The sequence below is a fragment of the Leucoraja erinacea genome, chromosome 28 (genome assembly GCF_028641065.1).
Source record: "Leucoraja erinacea ecotype New England chromosome 28, Leri_hhj_1, whole genome shotgun sequence".
Lineage (NCBI taxonomy): Eukaryota > Metazoa > Chordata > Chondrichthyes > Rajiformes > Rajidae > Leucoraja > Leucoraja erinaceus.
Window position 1 is genome coordinate 30,659,944 of NC_073404.1, and position 23,121 is coordinate 30,683,064.

The 23,121-nt window shown below is 43.0% G+C and overlaps 2 protein-coding genes across 2 annotated transcripts in view; one reads left to right on the forward strand and one right to left on the reverse strand.

The window, feature by feature from the left end:
- Nucleotides 1-10,683, forward strand: part of LOC129710870 (sodium-dependent serotonin transporter-like) — a 49,826-nt gene extending 39,143 nt beyond the window's left edge. Inside the window, exons 12-13 of the mRNA XM_055658161.1 lie at nucleotides 4,960-5,127; nucleotides 5,826-10,683. Of these exons, the coding sequence (XP_055514136.1) occupies nucleotides 4,960-5,127; nucleotides 5,826-5,903 (246 nt within the window). The 3' untranslated portion in view covers nucleotides 5,904-10,683. The remainder of the gene's footprint in view (nucleotides 1-4,959; nucleotides 5,128-5,825) is intronic.
- A 4,113-nt stretch (nucleotides 10,684-14,796) lies between these two features.
- nsrp1 (nuclear speckle splicing regulatory protein 1) overlaps nucleotides 14,797-23,121 on the reverse strand; it is a 32,139-nt gene continuing 23,814 nt past the window's right edge. The window contains exons 4-7 of the mRNA XM_055658162.1: nucleotides 22,267-22,395; nucleotides 21,772-21,979; nucleotides 20,837-20,948; nucleotides 14,797-15,986 (exon numbers count right to left, since the gene is read on the reverse strand). Of these exons, the coding sequence (XP_055514137.1) occupies nucleotides 14,921-15,986; nucleotides 20,837-20,948; nucleotides 21,772-21,979; nucleotides 22,267-22,395 (1,515 nt within the window). The 3' untranslated portion in view covers nucleotides 14,797-14,920. The remainder of the gene's footprint in view (nucleotides 15,987-20,836; nucleotides 20,949-21,771; nucleotides 21,980-22,266; nucleotides 22,396-23,121) is intronic.

Here is a 23,121-nt window from a genome sequence, read left to right on the forward strand (position 1 = left end):
AGTGCTCTTCCAGAAGATTGACAAAGGACCTCGTGGGGGCTGCCTTTTATAGTCCCCGCACCTTGAGGGGCCGAACTACATAGGGGTGGTCTCTTTACAGTCCTATCAAACATATTAATTACACCAATACATTATTGACAGTTCCCCAAACCAATAACAGAGTCTCCCATACATTGTTTCTAGGAGAAGCTTCTGGAAGAAGCTAACTTAACTTGAATAATGCAACATTTACCCTGGAATTCGAAACAACCCTGTCAGGGCTTAACACTTTGGCCAATCAACATGCAGCAGGGTAACAGTCTGGCAACATTATTTACATTATTTGCAAGGCTTTTGCAGTAATCCAATCAAACTCATGCATTTTACACTTCTTTGGGGGTCCTCTGCAAAAATCTAATTCATACTGACAATTGGAGAGATACTCATACATTTCTTATCTGCAACACTGATCTAGGCTCTAGACTTACTGGCACCATTCAACAGCTTGTCATATATACGCAGAAACGAAATTCAACAAAAGCATTTGTGTAAACCTAAAGAAGTTGGGGGTTTATCATTACCTAACTTTATGTATTACTACTGGGCAGTGCATATTAAGAACATAATGTACTGGTTGGAGTTCTCCATTCAGCAGTTGGAGTGGATAAGAATGGAGAAAGAGGAGTGCTATCCGCACGATATAGGAACGATCTTGCTCTCACCGATAAAATTGAAGAGTATAATATATAAGAAGAACCCAATTATTCACAATAAAATAAGAATTTGGAAACAAATAAAAGTATCCTTGAAATTAAATAATCTATCAGTACTAACCCCACTAGTGAACAATCCCACATTCAAACCATCTCTCATCGACAACACATATCAACAATGGGATAGACTGGGGATTAGGAAAGTAGGGGATATGTATGAATTGGGCAAACTGTTATCATTTCAACAGTTAAAATTAAAATTTAAACTGAAGGATAATCAACATTTTAAATATCTACAGATATGTGACTTTATGAAGAAATATATACATGGATTTCAAACTATATTTTTAGACCCTTTAGAAGAAGCAATGAATATTAAGGCTGATTCACAAAAACTAATATCATACTTTTATAATAATATATTAAATAGAGAATCACCCTCAACAGAAGCATTAAGAGAAGATTGGGAACATGAGCTAATGATAAAGATCTCGAAGGATAGATGGGAAAAGTATCTGATGAATACACATAACTGTTCTATTAATGCAAGACATAATTTAATTCAATTCAAATTATTACATAGACTATATTATTCAAAAACGAGGTTGAATAAATTTTATCCAAACGTCTCTCCCAGATGCGATAAATGTTTGTTTCAAAACGCTAATATAACACATTCATTTGTAGGATGTACAAAGTCGAATGCATTTTGGAGTGATATATTTGATATATTTACAAAGCTTTTCAAGTCCACAATAGAACCTAAAACGGAATGGATTATATTTGGAATAATAGTAGAAGATATCAATTTAAATAAAGACCAAAACGTTTTTTTTAATTATGGGTTAATAATTGGAAAGAAATTGATACTTAAATTTTGGAAAAATATAACCACACCAACTGTTAAAATGTGGATTAGGAATATGATGGACATAGCACACCGTGAAGAAATGAGACTCCGACTAATAGATAAATATGACCAATTCTTTAAGGAGTTGGTCTCCTTTCATCGACTTTTTGGAATCATGTGATGCAGCGGTACCGTAAAGATTGCTGATTTCAGTTCATGCCGCGGATAGATCTACATCTCCGAATAAAGATTCGAAAATTTCTCTTTTAAGGGGCCTTCTTTCCTATTTCTACTTTCCACTTTTTCTTTTTTTTATATATACACACTTCACGTTTTTCTATTCTCTACCATCTATTTTTCCTCTTTTTCCCCTTTCTATTGTTTTCTTTTTCTTGTCTTGCTTACTTCCTTCTCAAAACATAAAAGTAGAGGTTGTACATAGAATGGATTACGGTATGACATAATTGGCCCCTAAAATCAGGTTCCACTGGACTGTTTTGTACTGTATTAACTTCTAATAAAATAAACAAAACAAAACAGAAAAGAAAAAAAAAATATATATATATGCAGAAACACAGACTTGACCAAAATGGCTGAGCAATACGTGAATCGGTTACTAAATTTTGGTTTTATTCCTGCTCAGTTTTAGCCAGGATTCACATTCCTCCCTTTTTCATATGATAAGCAGCATCTATGATAACTAGTGTTTAAGAAGGAACTGCAGATGCTGGAGAATCGAAGGTACACAAAAAAGCTGGAGAAACTCAGCGGGTGCAGCAGCATCTATGGAGCGAAGGAAATAGGCAACGTTTCGGGCCGAAACGTCTGAAGAAGGGTTTCGGCCCGAAACGTTGCCTATTTCCTTCGCTCCATAGATGCTGCTGCACCCGCTGAGTTTCTCCAGCTTTTTTGTGTACCATCTATGATAACTAATTGTACACTGGTGACTGTTACATTCTATCACACATATTAACAACAAGATGATGATGTACCTTCCCAGAATCTCATCAAGCTTCCCGAGTTTTCATGGGCGTTGCTTCATGATTCCCGTCTGATGAGTCTTCACCTCCCGGGTTTTCTTGGGCGCGAATTCCCTCCATCCGTGTTGCCAATTCCTCTGTGCTTGATTCATAATAGAGTGTAAAGTTCCTAAGAGAACCTGGGATAAAGTAAGTTAGCAGTCCATACTTCCACTTGCAGTGGTGGAGATATTCCCATGCATTCCTTTCATCCACTCTCAACAAAAGGCCTCTCTCTGTACACTGCTCCTATTCTATGATACAATCCTTCCCATACTATGATACTGGCTACAATGTAGTCCGTTATCTCCGCAGTCACATGGTGGTTTCCAATGTACTCTTAATGAAGGTTCCTCATGTGAATTTCAGCTGGGTTCAGTGCAAATTCCCTACAGGCATGACTCTTGTTCAAAACAATTGTAGGGAATGCTTCAATTCACCTAAATTCACTCAGCCTTTAATTTGCTATTTTGATTTTCAGGGAATTCACCCCTTTTCAATCCACAGCTTGTGGTCGATAAGCACAATTCAATTCAATTACTGTGGAATTCCCAGATATATAATTTCATCAATTTATTTCAATATGTTGTGGACCATTATTTTAAATAAAGCCAAATAAGAATGCCGAATCTAGGGACAATTTTTTTCACCTTGATAATAGTAGCCGTTTTATTATCAAGGATTAGATATTTTTTTTATTTTTTTATTTATTATTTTTTTTTTTTTATTAGAAGCAATGTACATACATCTCAATGATATGCAACATAATACATTTCGTGTACAACTTTTTTTTTTAAACTTTAACCAATGGGTTAGATACATTTCGATCCACCGGTCAAATACATCGAGTCTGACAACAACTGCCCACTCCCCTGGTACTTCTTATAACCCACTCACTCTTTTTCTAGGTGGTCAGCATCAACTTCTTGAAGGGGAGCTTTGTTATTTACACTTCCTCATTCTCTATTCTTCCTATGCCATCTCTCACGTTCCCTGGATATTCATGTTACACAATACCAGTTACACAATTCATGTTCTACAATACCGGACCTCTGCCGAGTTCTATCCTTTCCTCCATGACTATTACCAATCCTTCCCATCTCTGGCTGTTTGTCTGGGGGTGAGACAATAAAAGATACTAGGTCAATACTCAAATTTCAAATACTTTTAAGCCGTATCCCATGTCATTTCCAAATCTCAAATTTTAAAGTCCTTCCAATACATTACCATACAATTTGAGGGATCTAATTTAGAATTGGTCAATTTATTCCTGGGCGCAAAGTAGGTGTCCCCGAACCACAGAGGAGTGTTCATTCCCAGGCTTCCATGTTCAGTCCTTTTAAATTGGAGATTGCTTCAATGGTTTCTAGAGGCTGTCTATATTTCTTCAAATTCCTGAGACATCGTTCTTTCTTCCTCACTGGTGTTAAATATTATGTTATGTTGGTATGGTTGGGCACTAGGGTATATAGATCTTCCTTTCCTTCTTAATGTTAAATTTGCAGCAGTAGGAATACCACAATGAGGAGCAGCCATCTTTGTCTGTTGGCCTTTCCCAGATTGTAAACGATAAAGGGACAGGACAGTATCACTACTTTCTCTCTGTTGGATTCTGTCTCTGGGGAGCTACTTGGATGGAAATGATGGTTCCACATCCTACCTGAGCTGTGTCTTCTGCCCGTTCTTGAGGGTCCACGTGCTCTTTTACCTCACTCCCAATCTCCAAACACCTCCTCACTGTGATGGAAGGCAAAGTCTTGTCTCTCCCCTGTCCCTTATTCTTCTCCCGATATTGGAGCCCCCAGCGGACGATGGCAAGTCCCATGGCCGTTTAAGGCTGCGCTCCGGGTCTTGATGTTGGACTTTATCGTGCACTAAACATTATTCACTTTATTCCCTTTTTCCTGTATCTGTGCACCATGGGTGGCTCGATATTAATCAGGTGTAGTCTTTCCGCTGTCTGGTTAGCTCGCAAGAAAGGCTTTTCACTGTGACAATCAACTAAACTTAAACTCAGTTGTTATGTAACTATGTATCGCTTCCAGTAGAATCATTCGGGATGTGGAATTAATTTTCAATTATAATTTGGACCGGTATTGAGGAAACTCTGACAGTATTAAACCCTTTTAGTTCTGATCTATTAGCTCTCAATAAAAAAGCAAATATGAACATTTAACACATCAGCACATACAGGTATTTCTTGCCAAAACCATTGTTGTTTTGTCAAACGCTTGCGATGTCAGTGCTTAATGGAACATCAAAGTTAAAATTGATCAGAAAAATTAAACTTCTTGGTAGCACTACTTATTTTCCTTTCTAATCAAAGAGTTGCATGTGTTTAGATTTGTGTTTGTGCTTCTGTTTTCATTGACGCTTGTCCTATTATTTTTCCCAACAGTTCATCATTATCAGTTTTCTGGCACTTCCAATGGAAATTAAACTCTTTAATTACACCTACCCTCACTGGTCTAAAGTGTTGGGCAATTTCTTGGGCCTGTCCTCAATTATCTGGGTTCCAATCTATATGGTTTACAAAATCATCATTACACCTGGAACATTTGGAGAGGTAGGAGACAAACATTCAACGAACTATTTTAACATTAGGTGGCGCAGCGGGTAGAGTTGCTGCCGCTCAGCTATAATGTCATGGGTTTGATCCTGGCTATGGGTGCTGTCTGTGTGGAGTTTGTACGTTTCCCCCTGTGATCTGCGTGGGTTTTCTCCATGTGCTCCGGTTTCCTCCCACATCCCAAAGACGTGCGGGTTTTTGTAGGTTAATTAGCCTTCTGTAAATTGTCCCTATGTGCAGAGAGTGGATGCGAAAGTGAGATTAAGTCGTTTAAAGGTGAAATTGACAGATTCTTGATTAGTACAGGTGTCAGGGGTTTATATGGAGAAAGCAGGAGAATGGGGTTTAGAGGGTGAAGATAGATCATGCATGATTGAATGGCGGAATAAACTTGATGGGCCAAATGGCCTAATTCTGCTCGTGTGACATAAGGGCCTGTCCCACTTGCTGATTTTTTTCGGCGACTGCCGGCTTCATTGGCTGATATATCAGGTCACCAAACAATTTGCGGCATGCTGCGGCATGATGACGTATGATGCGGCGGTATTTTTTCAAGTGTCGCAACATATTTTTTGTCGCCGCTAGGTTTTGAAATGTTCTAAATCTTTTGGCGACACTGATATCACGCCGGCAGTCTCCCAGTGTACAGGCCCGTTTAACATCACCTAATAACATGTTTTTGATTGTTTTTACAGAGGATCTTGAAAAGCATAACTCCTGAGAGGAGTGAAATCGAATCCTCGACTGTTGTGGTCCATCTGAATGCTGTTTAATCAACAATTATTGGTGTGCTTTACTTCTTGGACTAACTGTTCCGATCAGCAAGAGGTATTACAAGGTCAAAGAACCAAACCCAGAGTAACAGCACGTCTCCAGACAGCGCCTCTAACTGCAACTTTAGAGATATTAGTATTTCCCTCAAAATATGTTTAAATTGTCTTTTAGTTGTACTGGGACATTAAGTATTGGAATAACTTAATAAGAGTTAGACATTCCAATTTCTATTTACTGCCCACAGGGTGTACTCGTACACCTTGATAACAAATACCATGTGACTGTTGCTTTGTTCTATAATGTAGCTTGTGTATTTTAATTGAGAAAATTCAGCGGCGCAGCGGTAGAATTGCTGCCTCACAGCGCCAGAGACCCGGGTTCGAACATGACCGCGGGTGCTGTCTGTACAGAGTTTGTACATTCTCCCCGTGGCCTGCGTGGGTTTTCTCTGGGGTCTTCGGTTTTCTTGTCTATCCTACACGTCTGTAGGTTAATTGGCTTTGTTAAAATTGTAAATTGTCCCTAGTGTGTGTTGGATAGTTTTAGTGTACGGGGTAATCACTGGTCAGCACGGACTCGGTGGGCCGAAGGACCTGTTTCTGCGCTATGTCTAAAAAACTAAAATAATTGTATTTATAAGTGGACATCACTGAAATACATTTCATGACCAGTTCTACAAAGCACCGTATCAAAGTTCATTATGAATTTACATTAAATGCAAACTGGATTTTTGTTGGATTGCAATGGCTAATGGAGGTTATGCCTTAAAAATTTGCTCAGAATTGTATATTATTGATTTTTAACCTGTGTATTCACAATGTAACATTTGATGTTACAATTCACATCATTGTTCTTGGTGCCTTATTTCTTAATTTCAAGTTTTCTAAACGGATAAGAAGATTTCAAAGTCACTTAAATACAATTAGCTGGAATAAATTGTAAACCTTTGTTTTTATACAATTAAATCGTTTTTTTTGTTTTAATTATTAGGCAAGAAATACATTTTATCATTTTTACAAGGCATTCTAATAGACGCCTGGGGAAAGGGGACAAATGCTGGAGTAACTCAGCGGGTCAGACAGCATCTCTGGAATTAAGGAATAGGTGATGTTGCAGGTCTGACCCTGACCTGCTGAGTTACCCCAGCGTTTGTGTCTAACATTACTACTTTAATATGTAAAAGTCTCAAAGTTAAATGAGATATACATATACTATATATATATATAGCAATCTCTTCAGCTGAAGGCTTAAACTCACATTTTCTTGACTCCCCAAACTGCTTTCAGGCATTTTGAGCACAGCAAACTAACTGAAACGACACAATAACTGGGCAACGTTAGTTCAGTAATGAGGTCGTATGATGACATTAATATCCTCATAGAGTCATAGTGATACAGTGTGGAAACAGGCCCTTTGGTCCAACTTGCCCACACCGGTCAACATGTCTCCGCTATACTAGCCCCACGTGCCTGCGTTTGGACCATATCCCTCCAAACTTGTCCTATCCATGTATCTGTCTAACTGTTTCTTAAACGTTGTGATAGTCCCAGCCTCAACTACCTCCTCTGGCAGCTTGTTCCATTCACCCACCACCCTTTGTGTGAAAAAGTTACCCCTCAGATTCCTATTAAATCTTTTCCCCTTCACCATAAACCTATGTCCTCTGGCCCTCGATTCCCCTACTCTGGGCAAGAGATTCTGTGCATCTACCCCATATATTCCTCACAATTTTACACATTCTGGCCAGTTTAATTTATGTAGCCAGATATATTTCAAAAGCAGCATGGTGGCGCAGCAGTAATGTTACTGCCTCACATCGCCAGAGACCCGGGTTCCATCCTGACTACGGGTGCTGTGTCTGTAGGGGGTTTGTACGTTCTCGTTCAACCCGTGACCTGCGTGGGTTTCTCTCACACTCCAAATATGTACAGGTTTGTAGGTTAATTGACTTAGTATAAATGTAAATTGTCCCTAGTGTGTGTAAGATTGTGTTGGAGTGTGGGGTGAATCCTGGTCGGCGCGGACTCGGTGGGCTGAAGGGCCTGTTTCCGCGCTGTATCTCAAAACTAGCATGGAATTGCAGTTATTGCTTTATGAAATTCTGTCTTGTGCCACTATCGTTCATAGAGCATCAGTCACGTACTTGTCCTTTGAAACAGAAAGCAGTAACTGATTTCAAAGGAGGTGAAGACAAGAGTGTTTCTGTCAATTGACAAGCTGTTAGCTATGCATTCTTGTGACCAACCCTCCTGCCGTTATAATCTGTGGGATTGTGTTTTGTGGCCAGAAAGCGGTACTTGGCAGAGGTGATATAGGGGTTAGGTAGATTAAATTTCCTCTCATCATTTGCTTTCTGAAACAGTGATGGAGTGACTTGTTCTGATATTGTGGGTAAAAAAAATACATTTGTAAATTGTTCCACTCGCATGATTTCCCATTTCACACCATCCAGTAAAAAGACAGAGTGCTGGAGTAACTCGGTGGGTCAGGCAGCATCTGTGAAGCACGTGGATAGATACTGTCTGACTCTGTGATCATAAGGCCATAAGTGATAGTAGAATCAGGTCATTCGGCCCATCACGTCTACTCTGCCATTCAATCATGGCTGATCTCTCTCCCTCCCAACCTCATTCTCCTGCCTTCTCCCCATAACTACTGACACCCCTACTAATCAAGAATCTATTGATCTCAGCCTTAAAAATAGTCCACTGACTTGGCCTCCACAGCCTTCTGTGGCAAATAATTCCGGATTCACCACTCTCTGAGTAGAGAAAAGTCTCATCTCCTTCCTAAAAGAATGTCCTTTAATTCCGAGGCCAATACCTCTAGTCCTAGACTCTCCCACGAGTGGAAACATCCTCTCCACATCCACTCTATGTCCAGGCCTTTCACTATTCTGTAAGTTTCAATGAGGTCCCCCCTCATTCTTCTAAACTCCAGCGAGTACAGGCCCAGTGCTGATAAACACTCATCGTAGGTTAACCTGCTCATGGGATCATTCTTGTAAATCTCCTTTGGACCCTCTCCAGAGCCAGCACATCCTTCCTCAGATATGATGACCAAAATGGCTCACAATATTCCAAATGTGGCCTTACCAGTGCCTTATAGAGCCTCGATCCCTGTTTTTGTATACAAGCCCTCTGGAAATAAATGCCAACATTGAGTTTGGATTCTTTACTACTGATTCGACTTGCAGATTAACTTTCTGGGAATCCTGCACCAGCACTCCCAAGTCCCTTTGCACCTCCGATTTCTGGATTCTCTCCCCATTTAGAAAATAATAAATCGTATGTCCAGAAACGGAATATAAAATTCTTACTTGTAGAAGGACAGCAGATATGTAAACATAATATTCTGTAAACATGATCAATTGTCCCAAGTGTGTGTAGGATAGTGTTAGTGTGCGGGGATCGCTGGTCGAGGTGCAGATCTGGTGAGTCCGGTTTCCACGCTATATCTCTCAACTAGACAACAAAAGATAAATTGTATATTTAAAAAATACTAGCGCAAAGACAAAAATAATGTCCCCAAAATCTATGTAGCTCAGAGCTTATTGAGGTTGGAGTGTTTAATAATTGGATTAGTACGGGTGTCAGGGGTTATGGGGAGAAGGCAGGGGAAAGGGGTTAGTAGGGAGAGATAGATCAGCCATGATTGAATGGCAGAGTAGACTTGATGAGCCGAATGGCCTAATTCTACTCCTATCACCTATGACCTTAATAGCCTGATAGTTGTAGAGAAGAAGCTGTTCCTGAACCTGGACGTTATAGTTTTCAGGCTCCTGTACCTTCTTCCCGATGGCAGTGATGAAATGAGAGAGTGGCCAGGGTGGTGTGGGTCTCTGATGATGCTTACTCCAGCACTTTGTCTCTTTTTGTTTTGTAAACCAGCATCTGCTGGTCTTTGTATCTTTCTGTATCCTTGTCATTCGTTTTCTAAACATAAGCCATGCTTTGTTTTCTGGCAAAGCTGGAGAGGGTAGAATGAACCGGCTGCAGGGTCCCTCGCTTGTACCTGCAACACAAAACTCATTATACCACAAAATTAAAATAGTTTAACCAAATCGATGAGAAAGATCACAGAACTAGAATTGGTGAATATATCCCCTGAATTTATAAATGTTTTCTCTGGGGCTTGGTAGTATATATTTCCAGCCTGAATTGAACGTATTTGTATGTAAACGCAATTTGACATTACTGAGATATAATGTGACTATTGTAAAAGTTGGCTAGCTTATGAGATGTATGTCTGAAAGCCTCTCTCTCTCTCTCTCTCGCGCACAGAGTGCAGCTCCATCTAGTGATCGTCACAGGTTAGCCCCAGAAATACAGTGGGCAAAAACAGATGAGTATTTTTGTGTCTGTGAGATTGACCTGGTTGTTTGTGGAACAGGTTATATAAAGCCATTTTTGTACATCTGCTGTATTTGTAGCTCAAGTCCGTCTGTTTTTTCAAATCTGCTATTGCCGTGTTTCTCACCCATGTACTTGTCCAGCTTCTGTACGCCGATTATTTCTAAATCGTCGTATTTATGCAGATGTATGCCACTGTTACTGGTATCATTTTACATGATTCAATAAAGTTTATCGTTTCCATTAGTTAATCATACTTTATTAGCCAAGTATGTGTTGCAACATACGAGGAATTGTATTTGCCGTTCAGTCATACCAATAAAAAGCAACAGAACACACAAAATACATTTTAACATAAACATCCACCACAGTGACTCCTCCACATTCCTCAATGTGATGGAAGGAGAAAAACAAGTTCAATCTCATCCCTTCTCCCTCGGCCGGGGGCCTCAAGCCTTCCGTTAATGGGACGATCTTGGCTCCCGTAGCCGGTGGCTTTTGGGCCCTCGACACTGTCTACCTCGCCTATTTCCATTCAAAGTAGAAATCATTTCTAAATTCGTACTCAGTTATATTTTATAATCAACAAAATTGGAATAAAAGCTTTTCACTAAACGTTATTCCCTTATCACGTATATATACACTACAAATGTATTGATTGTAATCGTATAGTCTTTTCGCTGACCCAGATAACACGCAACAAAAGTTGTTCACTTCACCTCTGCACACGTGTCAATAAACTAAACTGAAGTGAACATCCCTCCCAGTCTCCCATCCTTGCCTCCCTTCACCTTCCCCAACCTCCAGAAAACTCATCTCCCATCCTCAAGACTCTAATTTCCTTTTTATTTGAGGACATAGGTTTAAAGTGAGGGGTGACATATTTAATAGGAACCCGAGGGGCAACTTTTTTTTTTTACACAGAGGGTGGTGGGTGTATGGAACGAGCTGCAAGAGGAGGTAGTTGAGGCTGGGACAATCACAATGTTTTAGAAACATTTGGACAGGTACTTGGATAGGACAGGTTTAGAAGGATATGGGCCATACACAGGCAGGTGGGACTAGTGTAGAAGGGACATGTTGGTCGGCGTGGGCAAGTTGGGCGAAGAGTCTGGTTCCAAGCTGTGTGACTCTACCTGTAGTTTCCTGAATCGCCACCCACACCCAAGTAATTTCCACCAGAATAGTATTCATTTCAGTTAGTATTACATTAAGATAAAAAATAACACAACGTTCTATAATAACTCGGGTCAGGCAGCATCTCTGGGGGGATGACGTTTTAGGTTGGGACTCTTCTTCAGTCTGATTGTAACGGGGAGAAAGCTGGCAAAGAGGTGAAGATGGGATAGAGCAAGTGATAGGTGGATACTGGTGAGGGGAGAAGGGGGGTTGATGAACAGAAGGGTGGAGAAAGGATAGAGTAGGGTCGGCAACCTTGTTCTGCATGGGGGCCGGGACGCACATCTATCACGTGTACACATGGATCCCGCACCGGATGACAGGCATCGAATCACGTGTTCACATAGATCCTGCCCCTTCAAGGACACCACCCGGATCACTGGCCCCTAGTTACGGGCGCTCACCAACATGGCGTACCTACGGACCATTGCCGTGGCTCTGTCCTGAAAGTGGTGGCTCAATTACTCACTCACTCGTCCACGCCCTATTGACAACCCCGATCCCGACAGTGTGTTAAAGAAAGAACTACAGATGCTGGAAAAATCGAAGGTAGACAAAAAAGCTGGAGAAACTCAGCAGGTCGGGCAGCATCTATGGAGTGAAGGGATAGGTGACGTTTCAGGTCGAGACCCTACTTCAGACTGGTCTCAGAGCAGCGTCAGCCACTTCTGAAGGGTCTCGGCCAGAAACGTCGCCTAATCCTTCGCTCCATAGATGTTGCCTCACCTGCTGAGTTTCTCCAGCTTTTTTTGTCTACCTCTGATCCTGACAGTGAAGCCCAGATTCAGAAGGTGAGTGGCCATGCCGGCAGCTTTGTGTAGGATGTAGTACAGGCAGAGCTCGCCACTGCTCAGCTATTGCACCCGCCAGCGCAGGCCTCCTTGCGTCACCGCGCCCAGGCGCTGCACCCTCGGGAAGTACCGGAGGTGAAGGAAGTCGGCGGGCCGGATGATTTTGTGTTACTATGGGACGCATTCGGCCCGGGGGCTGTAGTTTGATGGGATAGAGGTTTAGTTTAGAGATACAGCACAGAAACAGGCCCAGCGATCCCCGCACGCTAACACAATCCTTCACACACTAGGGATAATTTACAATTTTACCGAAGCTAATTAACCTACAAGCCTGTACGTCTTTGGAGTGTGGGAGGAAACCAGAGATCTTAGAAACCCATGCAGTTCGTGGAGAGAACGTACAAACTCCGTACAGACAGCTCCCGTAGTCAGGATCGAACTGGGATCTCTGATGCTGCGAGGCAGCAAAACTAACTCTGCTCCACCATGCCGCTCGCACCATGAAATGAGACAAAAGGGGGTCAAATCAGGAGAGGAGACACGAGGGAGGGCTGCAAGGGGCAGGAGATGGGCAAGTGGGAGATATTTAGCCAGAGAGGAGCAGAAGTTAGCAAATGTTTTTGTAACCATACACCTGCACTTCTAAAAAGTTGAAAACTATGTTCCCAATGTTTTGAATTGTTAATATTAGAAAAAGATCACTAAAGTTAAAAAATAAATGTCAGGTGGTTTACTAGACTTTATCCTACACTAATTGTTCTTCCCTTTATTCAGTAACTATACACTGTGGACAGCTTGATTCTAATTATGTATAGTCTTTCCACTGACAGGATAACAAGCAACAACAAAAGCTTTTCACTGTACCTCAGCACACATGACAATAAACTAAACAAAATAAACATCAAGCACTTTATCTTGTGATGATCTGCCATAGATACCAACTGCAAGGAATGATATTCTTTCCAAAAGATAGACTCAAAAAGCTGGAGTAACTCAACGGGACAGGAAGCATTTCTGGAAAGGAATGGGTGATGTTTCAGGTTAAGACCCTTCTTCACCTCGACCCCATTGCAGACATTGGACTCTGGAACTGATGCGCTACAATGCTGAGAACTATATTCTGCGCTCTGTATCTTCCCCTCTGCTCTACCTATTGGACTCGAGTTTACATTGTTTGTATTCAGGGGCGGAAATCCCGGGGGGGTGCAGGGGACACACGACCCCCCCCCCCTCTGTTTGGAAAGGGGGGGGATGATTCCCCCCCCATTTTTTTGTAATCTGGATTTTAAAACCCGGTGAAATCTCCGCTTTCCGCGAGACAGTGGGGGTGGGACTGCTGATGGAGGGCGCCGATTGGACGAGAGAGAAGTCGGTCAGCAGGCAATGGGGGCGGGACAGGATGATTCAGTGCGATGATTGGAGGAGGGATGAGTGGGGGGGTGGGACTGAGGATAGAGTGTGGTGATTGGAGGAGGGAGACGTGGCACAGACAGGATCGATCCCGGCTCTCCGTCGTGTCCCGTCCCCACCTGAGTGCCCCCACCCCCCCCCCCCCCCCCCCCCACAGGTGGCCAGAGAGGTCGGGAGTCAGATGGGAGCAGTGCCCCCAGGCCCCCAGCCAGCGCAGAGAAACAGCGCTAAACCCAGCTCAACTCTGCCTGTCCCGCCAGGTTAACCTACAGCCCTGCCTGGGCTTGCGGGAAATATGGCCCAGGTTTACAGCCTGCGCGGAGAAGCAGCGCTGGTGTCCCGTCAGTCCAGGCAGGGCTGTAGTATAACCCGGCGAGACAGGCAGAGTTGAAATGCATTTAGAGCTGGATTGAGCCTCCAAAGCCGTGCGCGCACAGTGTGAGTGTGTGTGTGTGTGTGCGTGCGTGTGCGCGCGTGCGTGTGTGCGGCCGCCAAGAAATTGTGTCCCCCCTGTCCACCGGCCCCCTCCATATTTTGATAGCAATTTCCACGCCTGATTGTATTTATGTATGGTATTAGCTATCTGTTTGGACAACAAAGATTTTCACTGTATCTCACTGGAGTTTAGAAGAATGAGGGGGTACCTCATTGAAACGTACCGAATACTGAAAGGCCTGGATAGAGTGGATGTCGAGAGGATGTTTCCACTAGTGGGAGAGTCTAGGACCAGAGGTCACAGCCTCAGAATTAAAGGACGTTCTTTTAGGAAGGAGATGAGAAGGAATTTCTATTGCCAGAGGGAGGTGAATCTGTGGAATTCATTGCCACAGAAGGCTGTGGAGGCCAAGTCAGTGGATATTTTTAAAGCAGAGATAGATAGATTCTTGATTAGTGTGGGTGTCAGGGGTTATGGGGAGAAGGCAGGAGAATGGGGTTAGGAAGGAGAGATAGATCAGCCATGATTGAGTGGCAAAGTAGACTTGATGGGCCGAATGGCATAATTCTGCTCCTATCACTTCTGACCTTCTGACCTCAGTACACGTGACAATAATAAACGTGAACCTAAACAACAAAGTGAGTGGTTTGCCAGAAATGCCCAGATCCTTATGCACGAGTGCTGATTTAAAAGTGATAATTGACATCATTTCACAAAGCATTGGTTTGCTAATCGATGTTTTTAATGGTTACTGTGTTCCATACAAGACCACAAAAAAACTTAAAACAATTATGTGTGCATATACTTAAACTGAATTTTTTTTTTTGGGTAGATAGTCTGGAATAAATCTAGTCGTTTTCCTCTGGTTCGATATATGCTTTTGTCGAGGACCTGTTCATCTGCCTTGCCAGATACCGCTCTTTGGCCGAGGTAATAGTCTCTTGATTGCTGCGTTTGACAAATTTACTGAGCTGCTGAGAGTGGTCAGGTCCGTTTGTCTCCTTCTCGGAGTCATCTTTCAATACTTGCTCACTCGACAAATCCAAACTCTTGTCCTCGTCCCCGGTATCTTTGAGCTCCGCATTCCCTTGTTCATCCTTCTCTTGTAACATGGACCTCTTGTGACATTGTTCCTTGGATTTCTCTTTATCTGAAGCATTCCCGGAACTATCTTCCTTGCTTTCACTGCCCCCGTGCTTCGGATCAACTGGCTCACGCGGGTCCCCTCCCGCTTCCTGGATATCCCGGTCACAGTTTCTCTCTTCTGGTTCTTCATTCTCCTTCTTCTTTTCATCCTTTCTTCTCCCATCTCTCATTGGGTATTTTTCCACTTTGCTCCGCTGTCGTTCTTTGAGCTTTTCATCTCTCGCTTGGTCATCTCTAGGTCTTTCTCTGTAATCCCGTGATCTCTCGTCCCTGCCACTGTTGTGGTCTTTCGGTTTCTCCTCCTTGATTTTTCTCTCTTTGTTGTCCTGATACCTGTCTCGGTCCCTGTCTTTTCTTGAATGGTCTTTTTCTCTGTGCTTTTCCTTTACACGTTTGTGCTCCTTATGGCTTGATCTTTCTCCACTTCTGCTTCTTTTCTCTGCATCTCGAGGAGTCTTGGAATAGCTCTTGCCTTTCTCGCTTCTGCCCTCTCTGGTTGATTGGCCCACGCGTTGACTTTGCTCTTCATCACTGGAAGATTCCGCATGTCTTCTGTATTGACGACTTCTGGCTTTGTCTTCGTTGGTGTCCGAGTTGTCGCCATCATTTCTCGCTTTGGAAGGCATTTGCTTCTGGCCGTGTTTAGCTTTGGTTTCATCATCGCTGCCAGTGTCAAAGCCAGCGTCAGCATCTGGGTCTTGGTCTGGTTTGTTACCTGATGAACCTTCGAGATCTTTACGGGCATTATCTTCAGGTTCTTCTTTTATCCTGAGGACAAAAATACACAATGTCAACTCTTCGTAGAGCTAGATAGGTCTCTTAAAGATAGTGGAGTCAAGGGATATGGGGAGAAGGCAGGAACGGGGTACAGATTACATAGAAACATAGAAATTAGGTGCAGGAGTAGGCCATTCGGCCCTTCGAGCCTGCACCGCCATTCAATATAATCATGGCTGATCATCCAACTCAGTATCCCGTACCTGCCTTCTCTCCATACCCTCTGATCCCCTTAGCCACATCTAACTCCCTCTTAAATATAGCCAATGAACTGGCCTCAACTACCCTCTGTGGCAGAGAGTTCCAGAGATTCACCACTCTGTGTGAAAAAAGTTCTTCTCAGATTGGGGAAGATCAGCCATGATCACATTGAATGGCGGTGCTGGCTCAAAGGGCCAAATGGCCTCTACTCCTGCACCTATTGTCTATTGTAGCAAAGTCTAGAAACGTAGAAGCTGCCGTCGACTACATTTCATCTCTGTTTGCTTTGTTATCACCTTCTCCCAGCCAACAATGATCTATTCTAGTTTCCTTCATTTCCATTCCCTTTGTCCTGTTTTCACTCCTTATCTGTGCATCTCCCTCTCCCTTCACATCACTGAAGGGTCTTGACCAGAAACGTCACCCATTCCTTCTCTCCAGAGATGCTGCCTGTCCGACTGAGTTACTCCAGCTTTATATGTCTATCTTTGGTTTAAAGCAGCTTCTGCCGTTCCTTCCTACACAAACGTGGAAGCTTATTTGTTAATTACATTTGTAAATATGAAGTGAATACGGAATTATCAAAATTATGTGTGATGAAAAATCTGTTTAATAAATGCTTTACTTTCATTATCAAGTAACCAAGAAATTTGAAGACAATCTTTCCAAATTGCCACTCAGTTTCCCAGTAAATCCTTAAACCTATGCCCTCTTGTTCTTGTTTCCCCCTACTCTGGGCAAGAGACTGCCCGATCTATTCCTGTCATGATCTTTTACTCCTCCATAAGATTACCCCTCATGCTCCTGCGCTCCATGGAATAAAGTCCCAGCCTGTCCCAACCTCTCCCTGTAGCTCAGGACTTCAAGTCCTGGTTTGTATTTCGTTTTTATTTGTATGACTGACTTGGCAAATGAAATTCCTCGTGTGTTGCAAAACGTACTTGGCTAATAAAGTATTATTGTATTGTATAAAATATTATTGTATTGAAATATTATTTTCTCGACATCTTGAGAAATATTCCAATTTTAAAAATGATTTAAGCATGATGAACAATTTATGTTTCTCTCTGTCAAGAATCACACTCAAACTGAAAATATGACACAAAGCCAGCGGCTCGAGGCTTTAAACTAAGATACTTTCAAATGCAAGAGATTACACAGATGGTTTTCAAATGTACCCTTTTTGGCAAATGACATGTTCATGGTGTGGAAGGTTAATTCTGTAAAAGGCATCAGGTTTTAGCTCTCTGCCCTCAAACTTGATCACGCTTGGAAAATCATTATTTTATATCCCACTAAATTAAACAAGGAAGATTAGGTTCCCATTAGTAGGGATGTCAGTGCTAGCAACTACATTAAGTTTCATTAAAGGGCATTAGTGGAAAGTCGAGGATGTTCCCACCATCTGGTACAAATCCTGCTCTGGACTAACACATGTATACACCACAAAATTCATCGAAACATAGAAAATAGGTGCAGGAGTAGGCCATTCAGCCCTTCGAGTCAGCACTGCCATTCCATGTGATCGTGGCTGATCATTCAAAATCAGTACCCTGTTCTTGCCTTCTCCCCATGTCCCTTGATTCCGTTAGCCCTAAGAGCTATATCTAACTCTCTTGAAAACATCCAGTGAATTGGCCTCCACTGCCCTCTGTAGCAGAGAATTCTACAGATTCACACCAAATTCATTTGGTCAGGCACATGCTTGACATTTGGGACCCATGACATTCTAGGTGGCTGCCGTGAAGATACCAGGTTTCTAATGTAAGCCTGCTGTCAATCTGCAGTTGAATCTATTAAGATGCAGGACAGAACATCTTCCCTGTGGGTGTCAAACTTTACGACCCCTCCCCCTTCTGCCGTGGAGTAGACCGAGACTGAATGTTAATTATCTAGATTATTTCATATTCATCATTTTCTCCTGTAATAAATTGCTATTCAAAACCCTCATTATCATAGTGATCACGTCAAAAGTAGTTCTGTGTGTTACTAAGAGTTTTAGATTCTCAGCTGGTCTAATAAAAATAGGGTCTCATGGTGGCGTAGTGGTAGAGCTGCTGCCTCACAGCGCCAGGGACCCGGGTTCCATCCTGGCTACGGGTGCTGTCTGTACGGAGTTTGTACGTTCTCACTGCGACTGCATGGGTTTTCTCCAGGTGCCCCGGTTTCCTCCCACTCAAAAGACATGCAGGTTCGTGGGTTAATTGCCCACAGTGTGTAGGCTAGAACTTGTGTATGGGATGATCGCTGGTTGGCATGGACTCGCTGGGCTGAAGGGCCTGGCTCCACGCTGTATTTCTAAACTAAACTAAACATGCCAGGCAGCAAATAAAAAACTCTAAGGCTCACACCAGGATGTTTATTTCATTCCAATGCAAATCCCTTCTCTCATAATTCCAGCCAACTCTGTGGTCAGGTGGTAAGAATTTAAATGTTTACCATCCAAATAAATCTCCCTGTTTAATCACAGAGATGACTGCTGCAAATTGACACCAGGCATAAAGCAGAAACTCTGGCCTAAACAACATTATAATTGCAACGTTGATATTTGTTTAACCAAATCTAACTTTAAAATTAAGAACCTCAGAGTAGTGGAATATTCTAATCAGCAAAGTTATATGGAACTCCATAGTTAATTGATGATAAGACACAAAATGTTGGAGTAACCCAGCTGGACAGGCAGCATCTCTGGAGAAAAGGAATGGGTGACGTTTCAGGTCAAGACCCTTCTCGAGTCTGAAGAGGTCGGCATGGACTCGGTGGGCCAAAGGGCCTGTTTCCATGCTATATTTTTAAACAAATCTTTAGTTGGAAAAGATCAGCAGCATTCATTTTTGGCAGGCGGCAATTATCAAAAATAATCCCAATTAAACGGTTTGCTATATTTTGCACCAGTCCGTCATTTATTAACTCATTAGTTTTGCTGATTCAAGTGAAGTGACATCACAAAGGAACATAAAACTGGTTCTTTAGCCCAGTGTCTGTGCCAAACATAATGTCAGGTGAAACTAATCTCCTCTGTCCGCACGTGATCCATATCCCTCCACTCCCCGCATATCCATGTGCCTATCTAAAAGTCTCTTAAACACCACTGTTTTGCAAGTGGCAAACTTGATCTTCAAGTGCCTCCAGCATTTGAAGATGAAGTTTGCCACTCGCAAAACAGTTATACATCTTGTGTAGGAAGGAACTACAGATGCTGGTTTAAACCGAAGATAGACACAAAATGCAAGAGTAACTCAGCGGGACAGGTAGCTTCTCTGGGGAGAAAGAATGGGTGATGTTTCGGGTCGAAGACCCTTCTTCAGACGGAAAGTCACGGGAAAGGGAAACGAGAGATATAGAGGGTGATGTAGAGATATAGAAGTGAAGGAAAGGTATGCACAAAAAGTAACAATGATAAAGGAGATAGGCCATTGTTAGCTGTAGCGAGGTGAGAACAAAAGCTGATGTGACTTGGGTGGGGGAGGGATGGACAAAGAGAGAATGCAGGGGGTGCTTGAAGTTAGAGAAATCAATGGGATGTAAACTGCACAAGCAAAATATGGGATGGTGTTCCTCCAATTTGTGTGTGGCCTCACTCTGACAGTGGAGGAGACTCAGAACAGAAAGGTCAGTGTGGGAATGGGAGATGGAAATTAAAGTATGAGCAATATTCTGCCAGACCAAGCCATCGACTGACCAAGCCCACGACAGGATCATGGGATGTCCCCTCCATTTTAATCACGAACACAACCAAGGACTCCACAATCTGCAAGATGCCATCAGCAGCAGCTGGGAACAACAGACCCAGGTGTGTAATCCGCCCCCTTTCTACCCATGTCATTGGTGCACTATTGGCACGGGTACCACCGTATCTGAGGAAGGATGTGCTGGCTCTGGAGAGGGACCAGAGGAGGTTTATGAGAATGATCCCAGGAAGGAGTAGGTTAACCAATGATGAGTGTTTGTCGGCACTGGGTCTGTACTCACTGAGGTTTAGAATAATGAGGGGGGGGGGCTCATAGAAACGTACAGAATAGTGAAAGACTTGGATAGAGTGGATGTGGAGAGGGTGTTTCCACTAGTGCGAGAGTCTAGGACTAGAGGTGACAGCCTCAGAATTAAATAACGTTCTTTTAGGAAGGAGATGAGGAGAAAGTTCTTTCGCCAGAGGGTGGTGAATCTGTGGAATTATTTGCCAAAGAAGGCTGTGGAGGCCAAGTCAGTGGATATTTTTAAGGCAGAGATAGATACGATTCTTGATTCGTACGGGTATCTGGGGTTATGGGGGGAAGGCAGGAGAATGGGGTTAGGAGGGAGAGATAGATCAGCCATGATTTATTGGCGGAGTAGACTTGATGGGCCGAATGGCCTAATTCTGCTCCTATTCCTTATGACGTTAGCTCACGTTTGCATGCTGTCCAGTCAAATTAAATCATACTGTACTTGAGCACAATCCAGCCACAAGTACAACAGATAGTGCAAAGAGAAATGTACCAGAGAAAGCTCATGCAGGTCACGGGGAGAACGTGCAAACTCCATACAGACAGCACCCGGGTCTCTGGCGCTGTGAGGCAGCAGCCCTTCCGCTACACCACCGTGCCACCCTAGAGGATCAGGTTTGCCACATGTAGAACCAATGCAGTGATGCATCTTACCCTTTGATAGCACGGATGCTGCACTCGGGAATAACCTCTTCACCCACTTGTTGATTCAAGAAGTGCCGGTAGAAACCACTCAGATCTTTCTGTTTAGTCACGTCCAGAGAGGCTGACAAAAACCAACACAAAAACCTTTAAATATATTTAATAACTGTTACAGCATGGAAACAGGCCCTTCGGCCCACCGAGTCCACGTTGACCATCGATCACCCGTTCACACTAGTTCAACGGTTTCCCACCGTCTCATCCACTCCCCATACATTAGGGGCAATTTACATCGAGCCAATTAACCTCAGACCCTACATGTTCTTCGGGATGCGGGGGGAATCTGGAGCACCCGGAGAAAACCCAAGCAGTCACAGGGAGAACGTGCAAACTCCACACAGGCAGTCAGTAACCAAGGTCAGGATTGACTGTGCCACTGTGTCGCCCCATGCTCGTGGAACACAACCTCTCCCAACGTTTTTACTTGGAAATGTATATTCTGCAGAATCCTGCATCTTGCTGTACTGCCAGCAGTTCACTCCCGTTACAGAAATGGATGAAGTCATCATTTTGACACAATGATTGCAAAAACCAAGGAAAAAGGTAGAATGGTTTTAATAAACTCACAGGACATCCCTGGATACTCACTCTTTCATTTTAACTCCTGCCATGACTTAATTCTGGGAAGAAAATAAATGTATTCCCTTTGGAGCAGTGAACATTAAGGCAGAACCTGCAGCCACAATTTGAATGCAGTTTCTCATGTGAAGCAAAACTATGAAGTCGGACAGCAGTGTGTTCACCAAAAATTACCCATTTTACTAATGATGAGACAGAGATCACACACATGTACATACACTCACGCACACAGACACCCGCATACAGGAACATACGCAAAGACACGCGTGCGGACAGACAGACAGACCCACGCAGACACAATAACTCACCCTCCATATCTGCTGCTCTGCGTTCTTGCTCTTTCTCTTCAGCTCTTTCCTGGAGCTTCTTTTTATAAGCGGACGTGACAAATGCGTCTTTGTCCACGTACTTCTCTCCCTCAGCCTCTCGTTCCTTTTGGATTTTGCGCTCCGTCATTCGATCTTGCTCCTTGTTTCGCTCGCCCACCGCTTTCATCAGGTTCTCTATGTACTTGGACTTGGTTGGGGGGTTGGTGGGAATTGGGAAAAACAGTGAGATTGTTTACACATAAAATACATTGTTAAACATAAAATGTCTGCTGGGGGGTGGCAATAGCAAATTGCCCAGAGCCAGCCGCTGGTGATTCACACAGTTGGAATATTCACAATTTATCCCAACTTCCTCCACGTACACAAGTCATTTCTCAAAACACTTCAGCAAAAAAAAAAAAGGCAATGAAATTTCTTCCATGAGAAAACTTCAGCAGTGCAATTTGAGAATAACTTGACAATTAGTACATCTACCTGTTTGTTTGAACCAGACAGTGATTTTGTGTTACTCTCCAGCTTCTTTTGCTGAAGATCATCATAAACGCTGTCATACTCGTAGACCGTGGCGTCTTCGGCCAGCGCTTTTTGCATTTCCAATTTAGTCTATTTATAAAAGAGAGATACTGATCAAGCACTTGAACTGGAATTCATCGTAAGGAAAAAAAAAATTTCACATCAATGCTATAAGTATTTAGAAAACACCACAAATATGGAAACATATCCAAGGTCCAGGATACAATAGCCTTTCCCATGCCAATTAACCATGGATAATCTTTCTGCTAACTGGATAGCACACAACAAAAAAAGCTTTTCACTGTCCCTTGGTGCACGTCTGGTGAAAAGGGAATTGGGAGTTGCTGGTGCAGGATTCCCTAAAGGTTCATTTGCAAGTTGAATCGGTAGTAAGGAAGGCAAACACAATTCTAGCATTTATGTCAAGAGGGGTAGAATACAAAACAGGGGTGCAATGCTGAGGTCCTACAAGGCACTGGTCAGGCCACATTTGGAGTATCGTGAGCAGTTTTGGGCCCCGCATCAGAGGAAGGATGTGCTGGTCCAGGAGCGGGTCCAGAGGACGTTTACGAGAATGATCCCGGGGACAATTGGGTTAACATACGATGAGCGTTTGACAGCACTGGGCCTCTGCATGCCGAGGGTCAGAAGGATGAAAGGAGAACCTCATTGAAACCTAACCGAATAGTGAAAGGCCTGGATAGAGTGGATGTGGAGAGGATGTTTCCACTAGTGGGAGACTCCATCTGTGGCTGTACATGTACCATAATACAAAATGCACCTCAACTACAGCTCTGCTTTCAATACCATTATCCC